Genomic DNA, 17,801 nt, shown 5'->3' on the forward strand with positions numbered 1-17,801 from the left:
AATAGGAGTGAATCTCTTCATTTCAAGGTAAGTGACTCTTTAGCCTACAAAAGCTCTCTGCTCTCCTGTTTTGTGTGGAGGTGATCGCTGACTTGAGCGTCGGAGGGTTTCCGCCGGGTGACCACCCGGCGCCTCTAACGTGTGTTCGTGAATCAGGTGACCACCCAAAAGGAAGACGTGCAACTTCTTCAGGTGACCGACGGAGTAGGAGATCAGGAGATCGTTCCCATCTATAGGTGACCGAAGAAGCAGGAGACCAGGAGGACGTACGACTTCCTATTTTATTTGCTGAATAGGGACATAATCATTTCGCCCGCATCAGATTGGCGCCGTCTGTGGGAAAGCCACCTATCCACTAGAGATGCAAACGCGATCACATGCCACCCGTAACACTGAAGGTGGACGGGAGCTCCCGCCCCCTAACCACCCGCCTCCTAACCATCCGCCGCAAGAGGAGTTTCTGATCACCCCAAATGCCTTGAAATCCATGTTGGAGGAAGCTGCCTCGCGTGCGGTCGCGGAAGCCATGACACATTTTTTTGGCAGCGCAACAGCATAACTTGGAGGACAATCCAAATGTAAATGGTGAATTGCCTCCTCCTCAACACCAAGAAAGGAGACGCACACTAGAAGAAGAAGTTGGAACGAACAGGGTACCAAACCCCAGTGCAAGAAGGGAAACAGTGCTCCATGAGGAGGAGGTAAATAGCCACGGGCCCGTGCGCCCCGGAATTCGGACTGAGGAGAGAGGAGAAAGTGCTCTAGCAATCTTACCGGCCCGGCGAAGCCCATTCACTACTGCTATTTTAGCCGAGGTACTGACAGCTGGAGTGAAGATAGCAAGTCTGCCAGAGTATGATGGATCAGGAGATCCTCAGGATCATCTCGACAGGTTTTATGCAAAAGCCGATCTATATGACTTCAGTGATGCCGCATACTGCAAAATCTTTCGGACTACGCTGACTAATCGCGCACTGGCATGGTTCAATAAACTCCCAGCAGGAAGCATTGCAAGCCTGGAACAACTTACTCAGCGTTTCCTTCATCAGTTCTCCATTAATCGAAAATACCCTAAGACTGCATCATACCTATTCTCGGTTGTGCAAAAAGAAGGAGAGAGCTTAAGAGAGTATGTGCAGCGTTTCACTCAGGCTGTTCACGAAGTCCCACATGTCAATCATGATCTCTTGGCAGGAATTATGCAACAAAACCTCCGTCATCGAAAGTTTAAAGAATCCATAGCAGGAAAACCCCCAAGCACCTTGGAAGAATTACTGGAAAGAGCCGAGAAGTATATACGCATTGAGGAGACTATTGAACCACGATATTTAGGAAAAAGAAAAAGGGAAGAAGAAAAACCAAGAGAAGGCCGAAAAGAAGAGAAACGAGGATTCCAAGGCCCTCGTCTTCAGCAGGTACCCCTAAATGCACGTTTGACTGATATATTGGTGGTTGCGGAAAAACAAGGCTTGCTGCAACCTCCGAGGCCAATGAAAGACAACCCAAAGCGACTGAAATCTGACAAGTATTGCCACTTTCACAAAGACAAAGGACATTCTACCGAAGACTGTTACAGCTTGAGAACAGAAATAGAGAAGCTAATCAAACGTGGCTATTTAAAAGACTTCGTGAGTAAGTCTCACCACCAACAACGAGACAACAAGTCTTATGAAGATCGTCGAAACAGAGAACCCCCAAAGAATCATGAGAAGCAAGGAAAGCATAATGGAGATTTCCATGAGAACATGCCGACCGGAGGGGTTATCGCTGTTATAACCGGGGGACCAGCTTGCGGAGATTCAAATAGAGCGAGGAAGACTCTTCTGCGTAATTCTTCTAGGGGGAATCACTATCCTCACCCTAACCAAGCCCAAGTCGTGTGTGAAATATCGAAAATATCAAAAGAAATGACATTCACTGAGTCAGATAGGGAATACCCTTTAGTTGAGCACAATGACGCATTGGTCGTCTCTGCTACAATATCCAACTTCTGGGTGAAAAAGATGCTGGTTGACTCAGGCAGTTCAGCAGATATCATTTTTCTTAATGCATTTGTTAAAATAGGGATAGACAATGCACAGCTAACGCCCATCAGCACCCCTTTAGTTGGATTTTCTGGAGAAGTAGTGGAAGCACTAGGAGAGATCACACTTCCGCTCTCGCTAGGTTCGTATCCGAGAAGAGTTACAAAAATGGTAAAGTTCTTGGTAGTAAATGCATCATCTGCATATAACGTGATACTGGGGCGCCCGAGTCTAAATGTTTTCCAAGCCATAGGATCAACCTATCATATGAAGTTGAAGTTCCCAACGTCAGAAGGAGTTGGAGAGGCTGTTGGTGATAGCAGGTTGGCTCGGGAGTGTCATGCTAACATCCTGCGAGACCCTGCCAATTGTAAGAAAAGGTCAAGGGTGGACGAGATATCAACTCAGAAGAAGAGACATCCACAGACAGATGAGCCCAAAAATGATAGAATACATACTATCGATAATGAAGTCGAGAAAGTAAAACACTTAGAGGCAACCGAAGCGCTAAAAAGAATAGAGGTAACTCCAGGAAGTCCCGGTAGAATTCTTAAGATTGGAACGGAGATGCCTGCTGAAGTAGAACAGATGATAACAACATTCCTCAGGGAAAATGCAGATGTATTCGCCTGGGAAGGTGAACCCTTACCAGGAATACCTCATGAGTATGCCCTCCATCAACTTAATGTGGACCCCAGGATGAAGCCAGTAAAGCAAAAGAAACGATCTTTTGGAGCAGAAAAGAACAAACATATTACGGTCGAAGTAGAAAAACTGGTGAAGACCAAGTATATCAGGCCAGTCTCCTATCCCGAATGGCTAGAAAATGTGGTGCTTGTTCCCAAACCCGGAGGTAAGTGGCGTCTATGCATAGACTTCACCGATTTAAACAAGGCTTGCCCCAAAGATCTCTTTCCATTGCCGCGAATCGACTTGTTGGTTGATTCCACCGCCGGATGTGAGTTGCTCAGTTTTTTGGATGCTTACCAAGGGTATAATCAGATAGGTTTAGCTCCTGAAGATCAAGAAAAAGCAAGCTTCATTACTGATCAAGGTATCTATTGCTATGAAGTAATGCCTTTTGGATTGAAAAATGCTGGGGCCACGTATCAAAGATTGGTAAACAAGATGTTCGAGAAATTGATCGGGCGGAGTATGGAGGTCTATATCGATGATATGTTGATAAAAAGCGTTATAGCTCTCAAGCATGTGGAGATATCAAAGAATGTTTTGAGATATTGAGGAAATACAAAATGAAGTTAAACCCCGAAAAATGTGCTTTTGGGGTTCGAGGAGGAAAATTCTTAGGATACATGGTTTCCCAGCGAGGAATAGAGGCGAACCCTGAGAAAATTAAAGCAATCCTAAGCATGGCACCCCCCAAGAGCATAAAAGGGATGCAGGAGTTAGCAGGAAGGATGGCCGCCTTGAACCGTTTTATTTCCAGATCGGCTGACAGAGGGTTACCATTCTTCAAAGTCCTAAGGCAGGGAAAAGGTTTTCGTTGGACCGAAGAGTGTCAACATGCTTTCGAAGATTTTAAAAAGTACTTAGCAACATCACCATTGCTCATGAAACCAAAAGACGGAGATACCCTTTTACTCTACTTGGCGATATCGACTGAATCAATCAGCGCAGTTCTGACAGTGGACAGGGAACGGGAACATAAACCCGTGTACTACATAAGCAAAGTATTGCAGGGCGCCGAGCTCCGATACACTAACATCGAGAAGTTGGCCTTAGCATTAGTAGTGGCAGGAAGAAAGCTGCGTCCCTACTTTTTATCCCACCAGGTGGTTGCACTAACAAATCACCCTTTGAAGAGAATATTGTCCAGCCCAGAGACATCTGGAAGGATGACCAAATGGGCCGTCGAGCTAAGTGAGTATGGGATTGAATATCAGCCGCGCCCCGCCATTAAAGCGCAAGTTCTAGCAGACTTCATAGTAGAAATGGAAACCAATGGCGCAGGAGTTTCAGCTCCCACTTGGGCAATCCACGTAGATGGATCCTCCACGTCTGGAGGAAGTGGAGCAGGGGTGTTAGTAGAGAGTCCACAGGGAGATCAGTTCCAGTACGCCATCAAATTTCAGTTTCCAACATCAAACAATGAAGCAGAATACGAAGCACTTATCATGGGAATAGAACTGGCTTTAGCGGCAGGGGCTGGAAAGCTGATCGCCTATAGCGATTCACAACTCATAGTCAATCAAGTTCAAGGGAACTATGAAGCCAAAGAAGATAGTATGAAGGAGTACTTATCAAAAGTGAAAGACCTTCTTGTTCGTTTAGAGAATTTTGAAATCAAGCAAATTCCTCGAGCTGAAAATGAAATAGCAGATCAACTGGCCAAATTCGGCAGCTCCGCGACAGGAATTAGTAGCAGGAAAATTACGTTCATCACGTGTGATAAAAAGGGAATAGGAACTGGAAGTCTTAACATCCTGTGTGCGAATCAGGGTAAGCCAAGTTGGAAGGATGAAATCATCAAGTACCTGTCAGAAGGAGAACGCCCCCCAGAGCAGGACAAAGCAAGAAAGCTTAGGGTAAGAGCCGCTCGATTCACTTTAATAGACGGAGAACTGTACAAGAGGGGGTACTCTCAGCCGTACTTGAAATGTCTTGCACCTGCTCAGGCAAACTACGTACTCAGGGAAATCCACGAAGGAATTTGTGGAAACCATTTGGGAGGCAAAGCATTGGCTGGAAAAGCACTCCGACAAGGATACTTTTGGCCTACGATGAGGCAAGATGCGCTCGAGCTAGTAAAACGATGTAGGCCGTGTCAAGAACATGCTAATATTCAGCATCTACCAGCTACACCGCTTCAACCACTCGAAAGCCCATTGCCTTTTGCTCAATGGGGAGTGGACCTAGTAGGGCCTTTTCCTCTTGCTGCAGGGCAAAGAAAGTTTCTCATCGTAGCTGTCGACTACTTTAATAAATGGGTCGAAGCAGAGCCACTTGCAAAAATTTCTGAGAAAGAGGTGATTAATTTCCTATGGAAAAATATAGTTTGCCGATTCGGAATTCCGCGAGCACTAGTGTCTGACAACGGCACTCAGTTTTCCGATGCCAAGTTGAGGGAATGGTGCCTAGGACTGTCCATCCAACAATTCTTCACTTCTGTCGGGCATCCACAAGCCAACGGACAGACCGAAGTAACCAATCGAACTATCCTGCAACATATCAAGATTCGAATTGGGGAGGCCAAGGGAAAATGGGTTGACGAACTACCCAGTGTCCTGTGGGCATACAGAACCACTCCGCGAAGCTCGACAGGAGAATCTCCGTTCAGCCTGGCCTATGGGGCCGAAGCCATTGCCCCTGCAGAAATCGGAGAAGAATCACTAAGGATAAAACATTACAATGCAGAGGGAAACGAGCAGGATTTACGGGCATCTCTAGACCTTATTGAGGAGCTTAGAGAAGGGGCAGCAGTACGAGCCGCAAGGCACAGAGCACGGATGTCAAGGGCATATGACCACCGAGTAAAACAACGAACTTTCCAGGTGGGAGACCTGGTAATGAGAAGAGCAGATGTCCTACACCCCGTAGGAAAGCTGGATCCAAAGTGGGAAGGACCATATAAAGTAATCAAAATAGCCCGAGAAGGAGCTTATCGCCTTCAGCATTCGAACGGGAAGGTGCTGCCTAGAACGTGGAATGTGGCAAACTTAAAGAAATATTTTCAGTAACTCATAGCTGCTTTTCCTTTTTAGCTAAGCAACAAGAGTAATAGTTCCGTAGTTGTAATACGTTTTCATATAAATAAAAGTTTTTGTAAAAGCATCGCATCATGCTTTCTCCCTTCACAAAACTGCATGAGTAAATCACGCATGTTTACTCACTTAAAAGCATTTATAATCGTCACTAAACCCTGGTCGTCAAAAAACAGGTCACCTAAAGCATAAGAGGCCTGGCCAGCCCAGCTAAGGTACTTTGACACTGTAAGAGGTCAAGACGAATAGGAAGCCCCCACCACCCATGAGGTAGGTGTACGATTTTCCAAGAGACACGACAAACCTTGGAAATCTGATCAATTTCCAAGTACTAACGAGAGTATAACAATAAGGAAATATTTCGAAGCAAGCATAAAATAAACCAAGATATATAGCAGAGTATAACAAAAACCAGCTCCAAAAAACAGACAGAGTATAAAAACATCGGAATATCGCTCTCGCAGGAGCTGGAAAGAGACTATAATAGAAATTCCAAAAAACGCAAAATCGTTTAAAGGACAACTCTCTACACATGAAATAAATATCATGGAACACCAGGAGCATCATCTCCCTGGAGGGAGTTCAAAGCCTCTATAATCTCGAAGTCACCAAAATCATCAAGGGGCGCAGCTACCCTCGGCATATCAGTCGGTCCCATGTCCGGATCCGGAAAACCAGCGCCAATCATCTTGACCACATTCTCCGAAACATGCTGCTCGCGAAGAATTCGGCGGCTCTCAAGTATCAACTCATCATGAATCGCATAAGCACGCCGAAAAACTTCCTCCTCAAAAGCAGCGGAGGCGCAAAATGATTCAACAGCCCTCTCCTCCAAACTCCTCTGCAACTGCAACCCCGGAGGGGAGGACAAAAACCCAGCTCCAGTCTGTACCTCAGTATAGTGCCTCTCATAAAGAGCACTAAGCTCAGAACGAAGAGTCTCCCCCTCCTTTTCCTTCACACCAAGCTTCTCCGGCCACTGACGGAGTTCTTCCTTAATGCTAGAATTCTCCCCTCCCAAACGAAGAATCTCTTCCTTCGCCCTAACCTCCGAAGCTTCAAGGCGAACAACATCTTCCTTCAGTTTGGCCAACTCCTTCAGAATCTTAGCCTCGTCAGCTTGAGCCTTGTCTTCTCGAGCCTCCAGAGCTCGTACAGCCGACAAAATCTCAAGCCAATAAGAGAAAAATAAATAAGAACCTTATTGATAATATCAAGATAAGAAAAATAAACTCTTCAAGAATACCTGACAAGAACCAAGGGCAATAGAGTGGCGTAGGATCGAAGAGGATCGAGGGATCAAATGGTTCAAATCATGATCCCCTACTACCTTGGCCCCCCGCCTAAGGCCAATCTCAAAATCACTGGAGTCCCAGAAGGACTCTGCACCATCCCTATTCACCCCGTCAAGAAGCAAGGGGTGTGGTCTCGCTTTCCTCACCGAAGAGGATGAAGCCTCCCGAAGTTTCTTCGCAGGATCAGCAGGAAGGACTTCACCCCCTTTTTTACCCTCCTCCATCGGCCTCTTGCTCGCCCCCCTCCGGTGATCAATAGCACCGGCACCCGAAGATCTCTCATCAGGCAAGGAAGGGATACTATGGCCCTGGCGTCCTCGTGGTACCACGCCTCGGCTCACTCCAGCACGGGGAACTGACTCAGAAACACGATCAGATGCATCTCTCCCATTTCCCTTGTGCTTCGGCCCACTCCAAGGAAGAGGGCGACCGGACTTATTCTCCCGATGACGGAGCTTACTCAGGTCAATCTGGTTACCTGTAAGGAAGATTGCATAAAATATAAAAAAAAATGTTCAGAGCCAAACAAATATAAGTAGTAAATACAAGAAGTAAATGATTACACAAGCAAAAGACCTAAATAGTACCAGCACTAACTAAACACCGAGGGTCAAAATTTTCGTTAAAGAGCCCCAGAGACCGACATTGTGATTGAAGCTCAAGAATAGATCCTTTATTCTTTATTATAGTAAGCCCAGAGCTCCAATCCACGGGCACCCCCCACCCGCAATCTTTAGCATAAAAGAAGTCTGACTTCCAAGCACCTCGGTGAGATCGAAGTTTACGTAAGAACCTACACTTCGGACGGGGCTGGAAATATATATCAGAATCCGGTTTCGTGGGACGAGCTGAAAAAAGTGCATGAAATAAATCCAGGCTTGGATCCAATTCAAAAGCACCCACTTGATGTCGAAATCCGAAAAAATACAGAAGGGCATTAGGAGTCAACTGACTGAGACTAACGCCTAAACTTTTTATTAACCCTATCAAGACAGGGCATGGAGGAATTGAGAAACCGCTGTTTAAGTGTTCAACATAAACTGTGAAAAAACCAGCAGGCGGAGAGTGACGAGAGTCACCGGGGCACGGAACTATAATGTCGCAAGATCTGGGTATTCCTTTGCAGCGGCACACATAAGAAACGCTTTCACGAGACAAAGGATGGGACACCGTCTCACCAGGAATCCCATCACTGTCTGACTCGCTAGAAGAACCAAGGTCGGGCTCAAGATTAAAATCGACAGGCTTTAGGCTCTGTAATGATGCCGACGCAACGTCAAGTGTGACAGAATTACTCAAATTGACGATACCTACACCTGAGCTGGGACTGTAAACCGGCAATTCAATTTCAGTGTATCGCTCAGAATCAGGGCTATGATTGGACTCAGTCTGAGATTCACGCAAAGACATCAATAAGGAATATTCTTTCCCTCTGCCGCATCCTACGTAATTTTGCGGGGATCTCACAAATTAAATTTTGTATATTTGAGATACTTCTTTGAAGATATTCCTCGAAAATAATTAATGCATAAACATGAAACATATATACATAAACAAATATACAGTCAATAAACTAAAAATTAATTGCATAATACATAAGTACAGTAACAACAACCAAGAGAGCGACACCCGCTCTTTTTTTTCTCCCATCTCCGTCAAAATAGTAAATAAGCGACACCCGCTTTCCAGTCAAAACTCCGTCATGAGCGACTCCCGCTCCCCTTCGCAAAATCCGATGCACCAAAATGAGCGACACCCGCTCAAACACTTCCTGTCAAACACCGTGAGCGACGCCCGCTCCCCTTCAAAGAGTCCGAACGGCACCTCGCCGCGCCCATTACTCCGCCCAGCAACACACCGCGGCCACCACTCCTCCACTACGCCGATACAAGCAACACACCATCGCACTACTTCCAAAAATCAACAAAGAGCGACGCCCGCTCATCTTCTCCCCCTAGCAATGCATCGCTGCCCTTATCACCATCCATCACCCTAAGGCACGCAAGCAGAACTCCACCTCAACTCAAAAATACACCAGCTCTCCGCAGAAGCAGCACCATCACCCACCTCCTGCAACAAACCAACATCGCATATCTCTCATTGATGCAATCGCAACACCTTCTCCGCACTACCTCCGCCACCAACTAGAGAGCGACGCCCGCTCAGATTAGCAACACGCCGTTGCTCATGCCCATACCAACAACCCCATCGCCATCATGCCTCCACCAGCCACCATCCCAATCTTCACACGGCCCCAGCCGATGCACAAGAACATCATTCCCAATCGCGAGCCGTCACTATCCCCACCACTTCATGAGCTTAACCCCACGACCCATCGCCATCGTCGCGCTAGCATCACCATCACGCACCAATCACCACCCATGGCCCCAGCCATCCCTCTGCCTCCTTCGAAATCTCGAACAAAAAAAAAAGAAAAACAGAGAAAAAAGGAGAAGCAGAGATGAGTAACAACAAGAATAGTGGAGAGACCACCAAGAAACACAAATGATATCTTCGCGTGAGCACATCCACCTGAAATTTATTAGCTCCTCGCGTCTAATCGGTTATAATCGACGCCATGGAAGAAAAAAAAAAACAAACAGGGAAGAAGAAAAGTGCCGAAGAAAAATAGTGGAGAAACCACCAAGAAATGCAAATAAAAACTTCGCGCAAACACATCCACCTGAAATCGATTGGCAACTCACCTTTGATAGGTTGTGATCGACGTAGTGGAAAAAGAAAAGAGCAAACAAGAGGAGCAGAGCGTGAAACGAAAAACAAAAAAAAAAGAAGAGAAAAGAAGGAGACAAAGAAACACAAATATTGTATCGAGCAAAATGAATATAAAATATAAAGAATGCGTAAATGGAGGAAGAAAACAAGAATGCTACCTGTCATTTTGGGGAAGAACAATATAATAAAGAATTGAGGTACACTATCTTTTTATAGTGGCCGCGTGAAACCCTAAGAGTAAGGTGTTTTAAGGTATGAGTGAGTGTAAAGTGAAAATATTGCACTCTCAGTACAAAATAAAAAATAAAAAAAAAAAAAAAAAAAGAGGGAGAGAGTAAATAATAGTAATAGCATACTCTCGACCATCTTCAATAAAATTGTAGCTACTCAAGAGTAGGGGGCCTATGATGGGTATAAGTATATTTTTTTAATATACTTTTTATATATAAATTAATAGAGTGGGTCAATCTGCGAGAATAATATTTTTAAAGGACTAATTCTTAATTTGATAGTCCTGGATGATTAAATTGCATTTTTTGAGCCTAGGAGGGTTATTGTGCAATTTAGCTCAATTTTGCCTATAAATAGGAGTGAATCTCTTCATTTCAAGGTAAGTGACTCTTTAGCCTACAAAAGCTCTCTGCTCTCCTGTTTTGTGTGGAGGTGATCGCTGACTTGAGCGTCGGAGGGTTTCCGCCGGGTGACCACCCGGCGCCTCTAACGTGTGTTCGTGAATCAGGTGACCACCCAAAAGGAAGACGTGCAACTTCTTCAGGTGACCGACGGAGTAGGAGATCAGGAGATCGTTCCCATCTATAGGTGACCGAAGAAGCAGGAGACCAGGAGGACGTACGACTTCCTATTTTATTTGCTGAATAGGGACATAATCATTTCGCCCGCATCATGAAGAAAAACAAAAACTTATCTTAGTACAACCGCAAGTAAGTTTTCTCCATTGTTGTTGAATGTAAGCATTGTAAGCATTAATGATTTAAGTCTTTTTTTTCATTCAACAAGTGTGGGTAAAAAAAATGATGTGTTGGAATAAGCTGGGTTTGATTTTATCGGCGCATGAGGAAATTTTTGATTGACCCAAAGATTTCTGGGTCGACCATGGTTGACCCAAAGTTCATGGTCGACCAAGAGAGTTCTGGGCCAACCATGGTATACCCACAACTCTCATGGTCGACCATAAACTCTCTTGGTCGACCATGGGTAGACCATGGCAGACCATGGAGAGTTCTTGTTAATTTTTGTGATTAAAATAGTCTTATTTTCTTAATTTTTGTGAATTTTGTAGGTTATGCCTACAGTTATCGTCGTTCATTTCGATGGTAGATGGGAAACGAGTGAAGATAACATATATAAATGGAATCCAGGGCCCAATTCAAAATTTGCTGCTATTCCAGTAGATCATGAATTTTTTCTTCTTGAAAATTTAAATCGTGAACTATATAGAACTGGGAAAATAGAAGAGTCTGCCAACCTGAGGTTGAGTTACCTTCTAGAGTTGTCGTGCAACATTCAACCGAGTTATATAGAGAATGACCAAGATTTGAAAGCATATCTGTATTTTGGTTGTCCCAAAACGAGGCCGGTGCTTAAAGTTGAAATTGAACATGTTGTTGGTTTTTTGGATGTTTTTGATAATGTGCATGAAGTTGGTATTGATGAAGGCAATACTGATTATAATGACCAAAGCTCTTATAATGATTATTTTGATTTGAATATTGTTTCTTTGGATCGTAATAATATCAGTGAGGCTTTTGAAGAGGGAGATGTGGTTGCAAATAATGAGGGAGTTGTGGTTGCAAATGTGGATATTGTTAGCGAGCCAATTGTGATTACAAGTAATGAGGCAGTTGTGATTGCAAGAAATGAGGCAGATGTGGTTGCAAATGTGGATATTGATAGCGAGACAATTGTGCTTGCAAGTAATGAGGCAATTGTGGTTGCAAATATGGTTGCAAATGTGGATATTGCAAATGACACATTTTCATTCACAGATGGTTCAAAATTGTTTGTTGGTCAAGAATTTTCAAACAGAGATGCAGTGAAAAATGTGTTAAGAAGAATCAGTTTGGAAGCATGTTTTGAATTTGAGACAGTAAAAAGTAGCCAGATAGTGTATGCTATAAAATGTACAGTGACTGATTGTAAGTGGAGAATCTGGACCTCAAAGATAAAAGATTCACATGCATTCTCCATTCGAACATATTGCAATACTCATACTTGTGATTTGATGGGGAGACGTAAGAGAATCCGCGGAGCTAGTTCGGCTGTTGTTCGTGATATGTTGGTGAATAATTTCCAAGGCAATCCAGTGTCAATAGCACCGAAAGCGGTCATGGCGATGATGTGCAATAATATGAATGCTGATATATCATATTACAAGGTTTGGAAAGGGAAAGAACTAGCAGACAATATTATGAAAGGTGGTCCTACCAAGAGTTTTACTCTATTGCCTTGTTATTTGCACATGGTTGAGAAGATGAACCAAGGAAGCATAACAGACATATGTGTTGATGAGGAAAATCGCTTCAAGTATATGTTTCTTGCTTTTGGTGCATGTGTCAGGGGATATCGAAGCATGCGGAAATGTGTATCAATTTATGGTACATGGTTGAAGGGAAAGTACAATGGTGTTTTACTCGTGGCATCCGCACAGGATGGAAATTATCACCAATATCCTTTGGCGTGGGGAGTCGTTGATGTTGAGTCTACTTCTTCGTGGAGTTGGTTTTTGAAGAAGTTGTTAGAAGTAGTACCAGACGAGACTGGACTAGTGATAATTTCAGACAGACATCAGGGAATAATTAATGCGGTTTCTAGTGTTTATAGAAATGCGCATCATGGCCATTGTACGTGGCATTTATCCCAAAACTTGAAAACCAGGTGCAAAAAGAAGGGTGCAACGAAAATGTTTCTGCAAATTGCAAAAATATATAAGCAAAACGAGTTTGATGTTGCATACAGTGATTTTAGAAAGAGATATCCTGAGGCTGCGCAGTTTTTGGACGAGAGAGATACACTTGATCGATGGACTCGAGCATATTACCCAAATACCCGTTACAATATTATGACGACAAACGGGGTTGAATCGATAAATGCTCGACTACTTGAAGAGAGAAAGCTTCCTATAATTTCACTTTTAGATTCTTTGCAGAGACTGACATCATCTTGGTTTGTCCGATATCGCAACGCATCAATTGCAGCTAACACTAATCTGACCCCTACCATCGAGGGAATTCTTTGTAGCCGGTTTACTGATGCCCAAGGAATGCAAGTTTTTGAATTGGGCCGTCTTGAGTTTGATGTTCGGAGTGGTCGACACTCGGCCATTGTGGACCTGGAAGCTAAAAGATGCACTTGCCGAGTTTTTGATATGGATAGATTCCCATGTGCCGATGCCATTGCAGCCAGTTGGTTGGCAAATATTGACTTGTATCAATTGTGTTCAGAGTATTATCCTACGATGACATGGTGCATGGCTTACTCAGAGACTGTCTATCCAGTTCCCGAAGAAAGTGAATGGTCACATTAATTTTCCAGTGGTATTATCTCCTTGTGTAGAGAAGAGATTGGGTAGAAAAAAACAAAATAGAATTCCTTCGATTGGAGAATTTAGCAGAAGGTAGAAGAAGCAGTCTTTGTGTTCTGTAATTATGGGTAAAAATTATTTCTTGCCCAAAAACACTTGGGTCAACCCAGGAACTCTCTTGATCAACTAGTTTAACCATGTTTTAACTAGTTTAACCATGTTTTAACGGTTGAATCCACTAGTTTAACCATATTCATATATAATCTTGCAAGAGTTACTGGGTCAACCCCAAGAGAAGCTTGGGTCGACCCAGGAACTCTCTTGGTCAACCCAAGAGTTTCTGGGTGGGTTGACCCAGAAACTCTTGGGTTGACCAAGAGAGTTCCTGGGTCGACCCAAGCTTCTCTTGGGGTTGACACAATAACTCTTGCAAGATTATATATGAATATGGTTAAACTAGTGGATTCAACCGTTAAAAAATGTATAACTTACAATGTTATAACATTATGTTATATAATACTCGTAAAAATAGCTGATACATATGTTATAACTTCCAATATTATATATCAAAATCGTTAAACCAGTGAATTCAACCGTTAAAACATGTATCATTATATAGCATACTCGTGAAAATAGCGGATACATATGTTATAACTTGCAAGATTATATTTCAATATCATTAAACTAATAGATTCAACCGTTAAAAAATGTATCATTATATAACATACTCGTGAAAATAGCGGATACATATGTTATAACTTGCAAGATTATATATCAATATCGTTAAACTAATAGATTCAACCGTTAAAACATGTATCATTATATAGCATACTCGTGAAAATAGCGGATACATATGTTATAACTTGCAAGATTATATATCAAAATCGTTAAACCAGTGAATTCAATTGTTAAAACATGTATCATTATATAGCATACTCGTGAAAATAGCGGATACATATGTTATAACTTGCAAGATTATATATCAAAATCGTTAAACTAATAGATTCAACCGTTAAAACATGTATCATTATATAGCATACTCGTGAAAATAGCGGATACATATTTTATAACTTGCAAGATTATATATCAAAATCGTTAAACTAGTGAATTCAACCGTTAAAACATGTATCATTATATAGCATACTCGTGAAAATAGCGGATACATATGTTATAACTTGCAAGATTATATATCAAAATCGTTAAACTAATAGATTCAACCGTTAAAACATGTATCATTATATACCATACTCGTGAAAATAGCGGATACATATGTTATAACTTGCAAGATTATATATCAAAATCGTTAAACCAGTGAATTCAACCGTTAAAACATGTATCATTATATAGCATACTCGTGAAAATAACGGATACATATGTTATAACTTGCAAGATTATATATCAAAATCGTTAAACCAGTGAATTCAACCATTAAAATATGTATCATTATATAGCATACTCGTGAAAATAGCGGATACATATGTTATAACTTGCAAGATTATATATCAATATCATTTATAATTTGCAAGATTAAAATATCAAAATCGTTAAAGATCAATGAATTGTCCATTGATTATCAAACATATTACAGAGTAAAAAAAATCTAAACTCAGTTACAAGTCTGTCATCTAACTTTAATACTAGGTGATCACTTTTCTTGGATAAAGAATATTCAGCAACAGCGAGGACAAATGCTCCTGAATCCTCACCGTAAAATTACAAAAGTTATGTAATTATTAGTCATTTTTCAATGGTAAACATATTACACATTAGAGATATGATAACGTACTGTTTAATCTGGGCTTTGAATTCATCATACATCTTTATAGACCATGACCTCTCAGGGTGTGGGTTGTTCCCAACAAAGGATAGTAGATGAACAACGTTAATAAGTATAGGCCCTATGTCCTCATCCAGATCTTTGCACTTAGGATCGTGCTTTCGCTTCAAGACATATATAGTGCACTTATTGACCCCTGCCACGAGTTTTAGTAAAAACCAGCGTCCATCTGTGTGGACTGGGATGAGAATTATTCGTGCCTTTCCCCAAGAGACACATGGCCATTCTGGATCAATCCCTTTCACCACCCCCACCACATTTGTTTTGAGAATTTGATTTTCATCTTCAGCCACTACAGACATCGACACATAGAAATGACTATTCATCAGCGACACATTTGGTGACATCAATTCAGGATGTCGTAGCTGAATCTCGAGTAATCCATGGAGAGCTTCACCCATGTGCTGAATTCGATAGAAGACTATTTTTTCAAAGTTAAAAATAAGTGCTCTACAAATATTCACAAATCGTAAATGCTTACACAAATCGTGACGGGCGAATTCGCGTATGCCATGGGCCTGTAGAACGACTTGTCATAATTGTCATAAAATCCTTTAATCTTTCTAGGCGAACTTACGAGCATCGATGCTTTAACTCGAGCCCACGAGTTCTTTACCTTGAAAGTCAAGCACTCCACAAATGACCTCACACCATCACAACCTTTCGACGTGGTCGCCTCGGAACCTGACATAACCGCATCAGGAGTCACCTGAATATCTAAAAACATAAAATTGATCATTTATTATGTTATACTTTACATAAATATATACGTCAAAAAATGCATTAACTCACCTTCAATGGATTCCTCTGGTATAGTTGGCAGCTCAGCTCCGCTATTATTGGGAAACAATTCCTTGATCATATTATCATCAACACCTAACAGCATACATCAAACAACTTAAAATTTCAATGAAAATTTTAATACATAATCCTCTTATGTGAACTTAATTAGAAATTACTCACCAACGTCTGCCTCAAGTACAGATGATTTCCTTTTTTGCCTTCTGCTATAGACCATGCTATAATCTCTCTGAACATGTACTGCCGTTTGAGACCTGATCTCAGCCAAACCTGCTCTAATCTGTTTAGCCAAACTCGATCTCAACTCATCAAAACCAGCTTTCATTTGCCTTATACACGCTCTGATGTCGATAAATTGTGCTGTCATCTCAAGACGAAATGAGTTAACGGTATCTTCCAATGCACTCAAATGCCGCCCAAAACGATGCTCAAGGGATGATGTGTGGCGGGTAGGATTGGCTCCAAAGTGGACTCTAGGCCCCGTAGGAATGGGACGAAGAGAGCTAGAGCTGGATCTAGTGGCATCAACAAAAGGGATGCTGGAGCTGGATCTATTGGCTTCAGTAGAAGGGTTGCTAGAACCATCGTTATAAAAATGTGTGCTGGACTAGGGGAGACTCCACATCATGCTCGAGAGGGCGTTGGCTACATATAACAGCCTTACCCTGACTCCACAGCTCTAGTATCCGAGTGGTGATGACATCTGGTGCAGAATCAACAAAAATACCGGTGGTATAATACGATGACATGAGCTCCTCAGAAGTAGGAGTCAAATATCCAACACAATCCTATATTTATTTAATATCGTATTAGATAAATAAAAAAATTTATGTCCACAGCTACTATATCAAATTAATTAATATTACTTACATCTATATCACAGGCACCAAAAGCTGCACTAACATCAACATCAGACGGGGCACGATTTGGAGGCCACGTGTTCGTCACCCACTGAAACATCCTGGGCAAAATCAAACCATCTACCATATCTCTTCTCTTGGCAAACTTTTGTGCCACACTAGGATGATATTCATAAGCCAAGATCTGTGAAAAATATTTCAAACAATGTTATAATTATTATTATAAATAAATATAACAAAGTCACTTTTAACATTCAAAAAATGATATACCTGCAGAGGCAGCACAAAACCACAGAGAAGAAAATTGCCATGAACTTCTTTGCAACCCTGTCCGTGGGAAGTATATTTCTTTAAAAGGTCCTTCTTCAAAAATCTGACGGCATCACGATAGGCTATTCTACCCCATGGATACTTATTAAACCTATCCAAATCATCTATAAGCCTTAGACATGTATGATCGACCTTCATGCTTTTTTTCCTACTCCCCCCACAGAATACGGCACAATAAAAGTAAAGACTAGCAATCTTCAACTTCTCCACATCTATCCCCTCAGTCTCATTTTGTCCTAAGGCAGTAATCTTTGCCTCCAAATCAGTAAGAAAAATTTGAGACTTACCAACAAAGTGTCTCGAGACAAAGTTACCTTCTCCATCTGGTAGATCTGTCGGCTCTATACTGCAGTCGAGACCTGTTATTAAACAATACTCTAACATAGAAAATCTAACCAGCCTTTTGCGCACGACCAACCAAAAATCATCACTACCGTTATCAATTATCTGGCTACTCATTAGATACCACATAATTTGACTCGAAACATTAAAATCTCGATGATACCTAACGAGGTTACCAAATGGAGACTGGTCAAAAAACATTGCTCTTTCCTCGTTGTTCAGATATTGATAAATCTTCTGGGAACCCTCTTTATATCTTGACTCAATTGTCAATTTGACACGGAAAATTGCATTCCTGCCCAATTTTGTTGGCAAA

General features: G+C 42.1%; 3 protein-coding genes across 3 annotated transcripts; 1 reads left to right on the plus strand and 2 right to left on the minus strand.

Annotated features, from left to right (window-relative positions):
* The first annotated feature begins 361 nt into the window (after positions 1-361).
* Positions 362-3,266, plus strand: LOC140878673 (uncharacterized). The gene is made up of 2 exons (XM_073282288.1): positions 362-509; positions 613-3,266. Exons 1-2 carry the CDS (start codon positions 362-364, stop codon positions 3,264-3,266), a joined length of 2,802 nt encoding a protein of 933 aa, XP_073138389.1.
* A 3,024-nt stretch (positions 3,267-6,290) lies between these two features.
* Positions 6,291-8,845, minus strand: LOC140878674 (uncharacterized). The gene is made up of 3 exons (XM_073282289.1): positions 7,629-8,845; positions 6,993-7,519; positions 6,291-6,914 (listed from the first exon to the last, which is right to left on the minus strand). Exons 1-3 carry the CDS (start codon positions 8,449-8,451, stop codon positions 6,291-6,293), a joined length of 1,974 nt encoding a protein of 657 aa, XP_073138390.1. The 5' UTR covers positions 8,452-8,845.
* A 6,207-nt stretch (positions 8,846-15,052) lies between these two features.
* LOC140878675 (uncharacterized) lies at positions 15,053-17,657 on the minus strand. The gene is made up of 6 exons (XM_073282290.1): positions 17,084-17,657; positions 16,824-16,997; positions 16,116-16,741; positions 15,945-16,028; positions 15,634-15,869; positions 15,053-15,556 (listed from the first exon to the last, which is right to left on the minus strand). Exons 3-6 carry the CDS (start codon positions 16,318-16,320, stop codon positions 15,053-15,055), a joined length of 1,029 nt encoding a protein of 342 aa, XP_073138391.1. The 5' UTR covers positions 16,321-16,741; positions 16,824-16,997; positions 17,084-17,657.
* Positions 17,658-17,801: the final 144 nt, after the last annotated feature.

The sequence above is a fragment of the Henckelia pumila genome, chromosome 2 (genome assembly GCF_033568475.1).
Source record: "Henckelia pumila isolate YLH828 chromosome 2, ASM3356847v2, whole genome shotgun sequence".
Taxonomy (NCBI): domain Eukaryota; kingdom Viridiplantae; phylum Streptophyta; class Magnoliopsida; order Lamiales; family Gesneriaceae; genus Henckelia; species Henckelia pumila.

Bases quoted from the DNA above. Each gene is read 5' to 3' on its own strand.
- LOC140878673 (XM_073282288.1), top strand. From the start codon at position 362: ATGCAAACGCGATCACATGCCACCCGTAACACTGAAGGTGGACGGGAG. The intron at 510-612 runs GTGCGGTCGCGG...CTCAACACCAAG, and splicing joins GTTGGAGGAAGCTGCCTCGC to AAAGGAGACGCACACTAGAA.
- LOC140878674 (XM_073282289.1), bottom strand. From the start codon at position 8,451: ATGTCTTTGCGTGAATCTCAGACTGAGTCCAATCATAGCCCTGATTCT. The intron at 7,520-7,628 runs GTACTATTTAGG...TCTTCCTTACAG, and splicing joins TCGGTGTTTAGTTAGTGCTG to GTAACCAGATTGACCTGAGT. The intron at 6,915-6,992 runs GTATTCTTGAAG...TATTGGCTTGAG, and splicing joins TTGCCCTTGGTTCTTGTCAG to ATTTTGTCGGCTGTACGAGC.
- LOC140878675 (XM_073282290.1), bottom strand. From the start codon at position 16,320: ATGACAGCACAATTTATCGACATCAGAGCGTGTATAAGGCAAATGAAA. The intron at 15,870-15,944 runs GTGAGTTAATGC...TTATGTTTTTAG, and splicing joins ACCAGAGGAATCCATTGAAG to ATATTCAGGTGACTCCTGAT. The intron at 15,557-15,633 runs GTAAGCATTTAC...TATCGAATTCAG, and splicing joins ATTCGCCCGTCACGATTTGT to CACATGGGTGAAGCTCTCCA.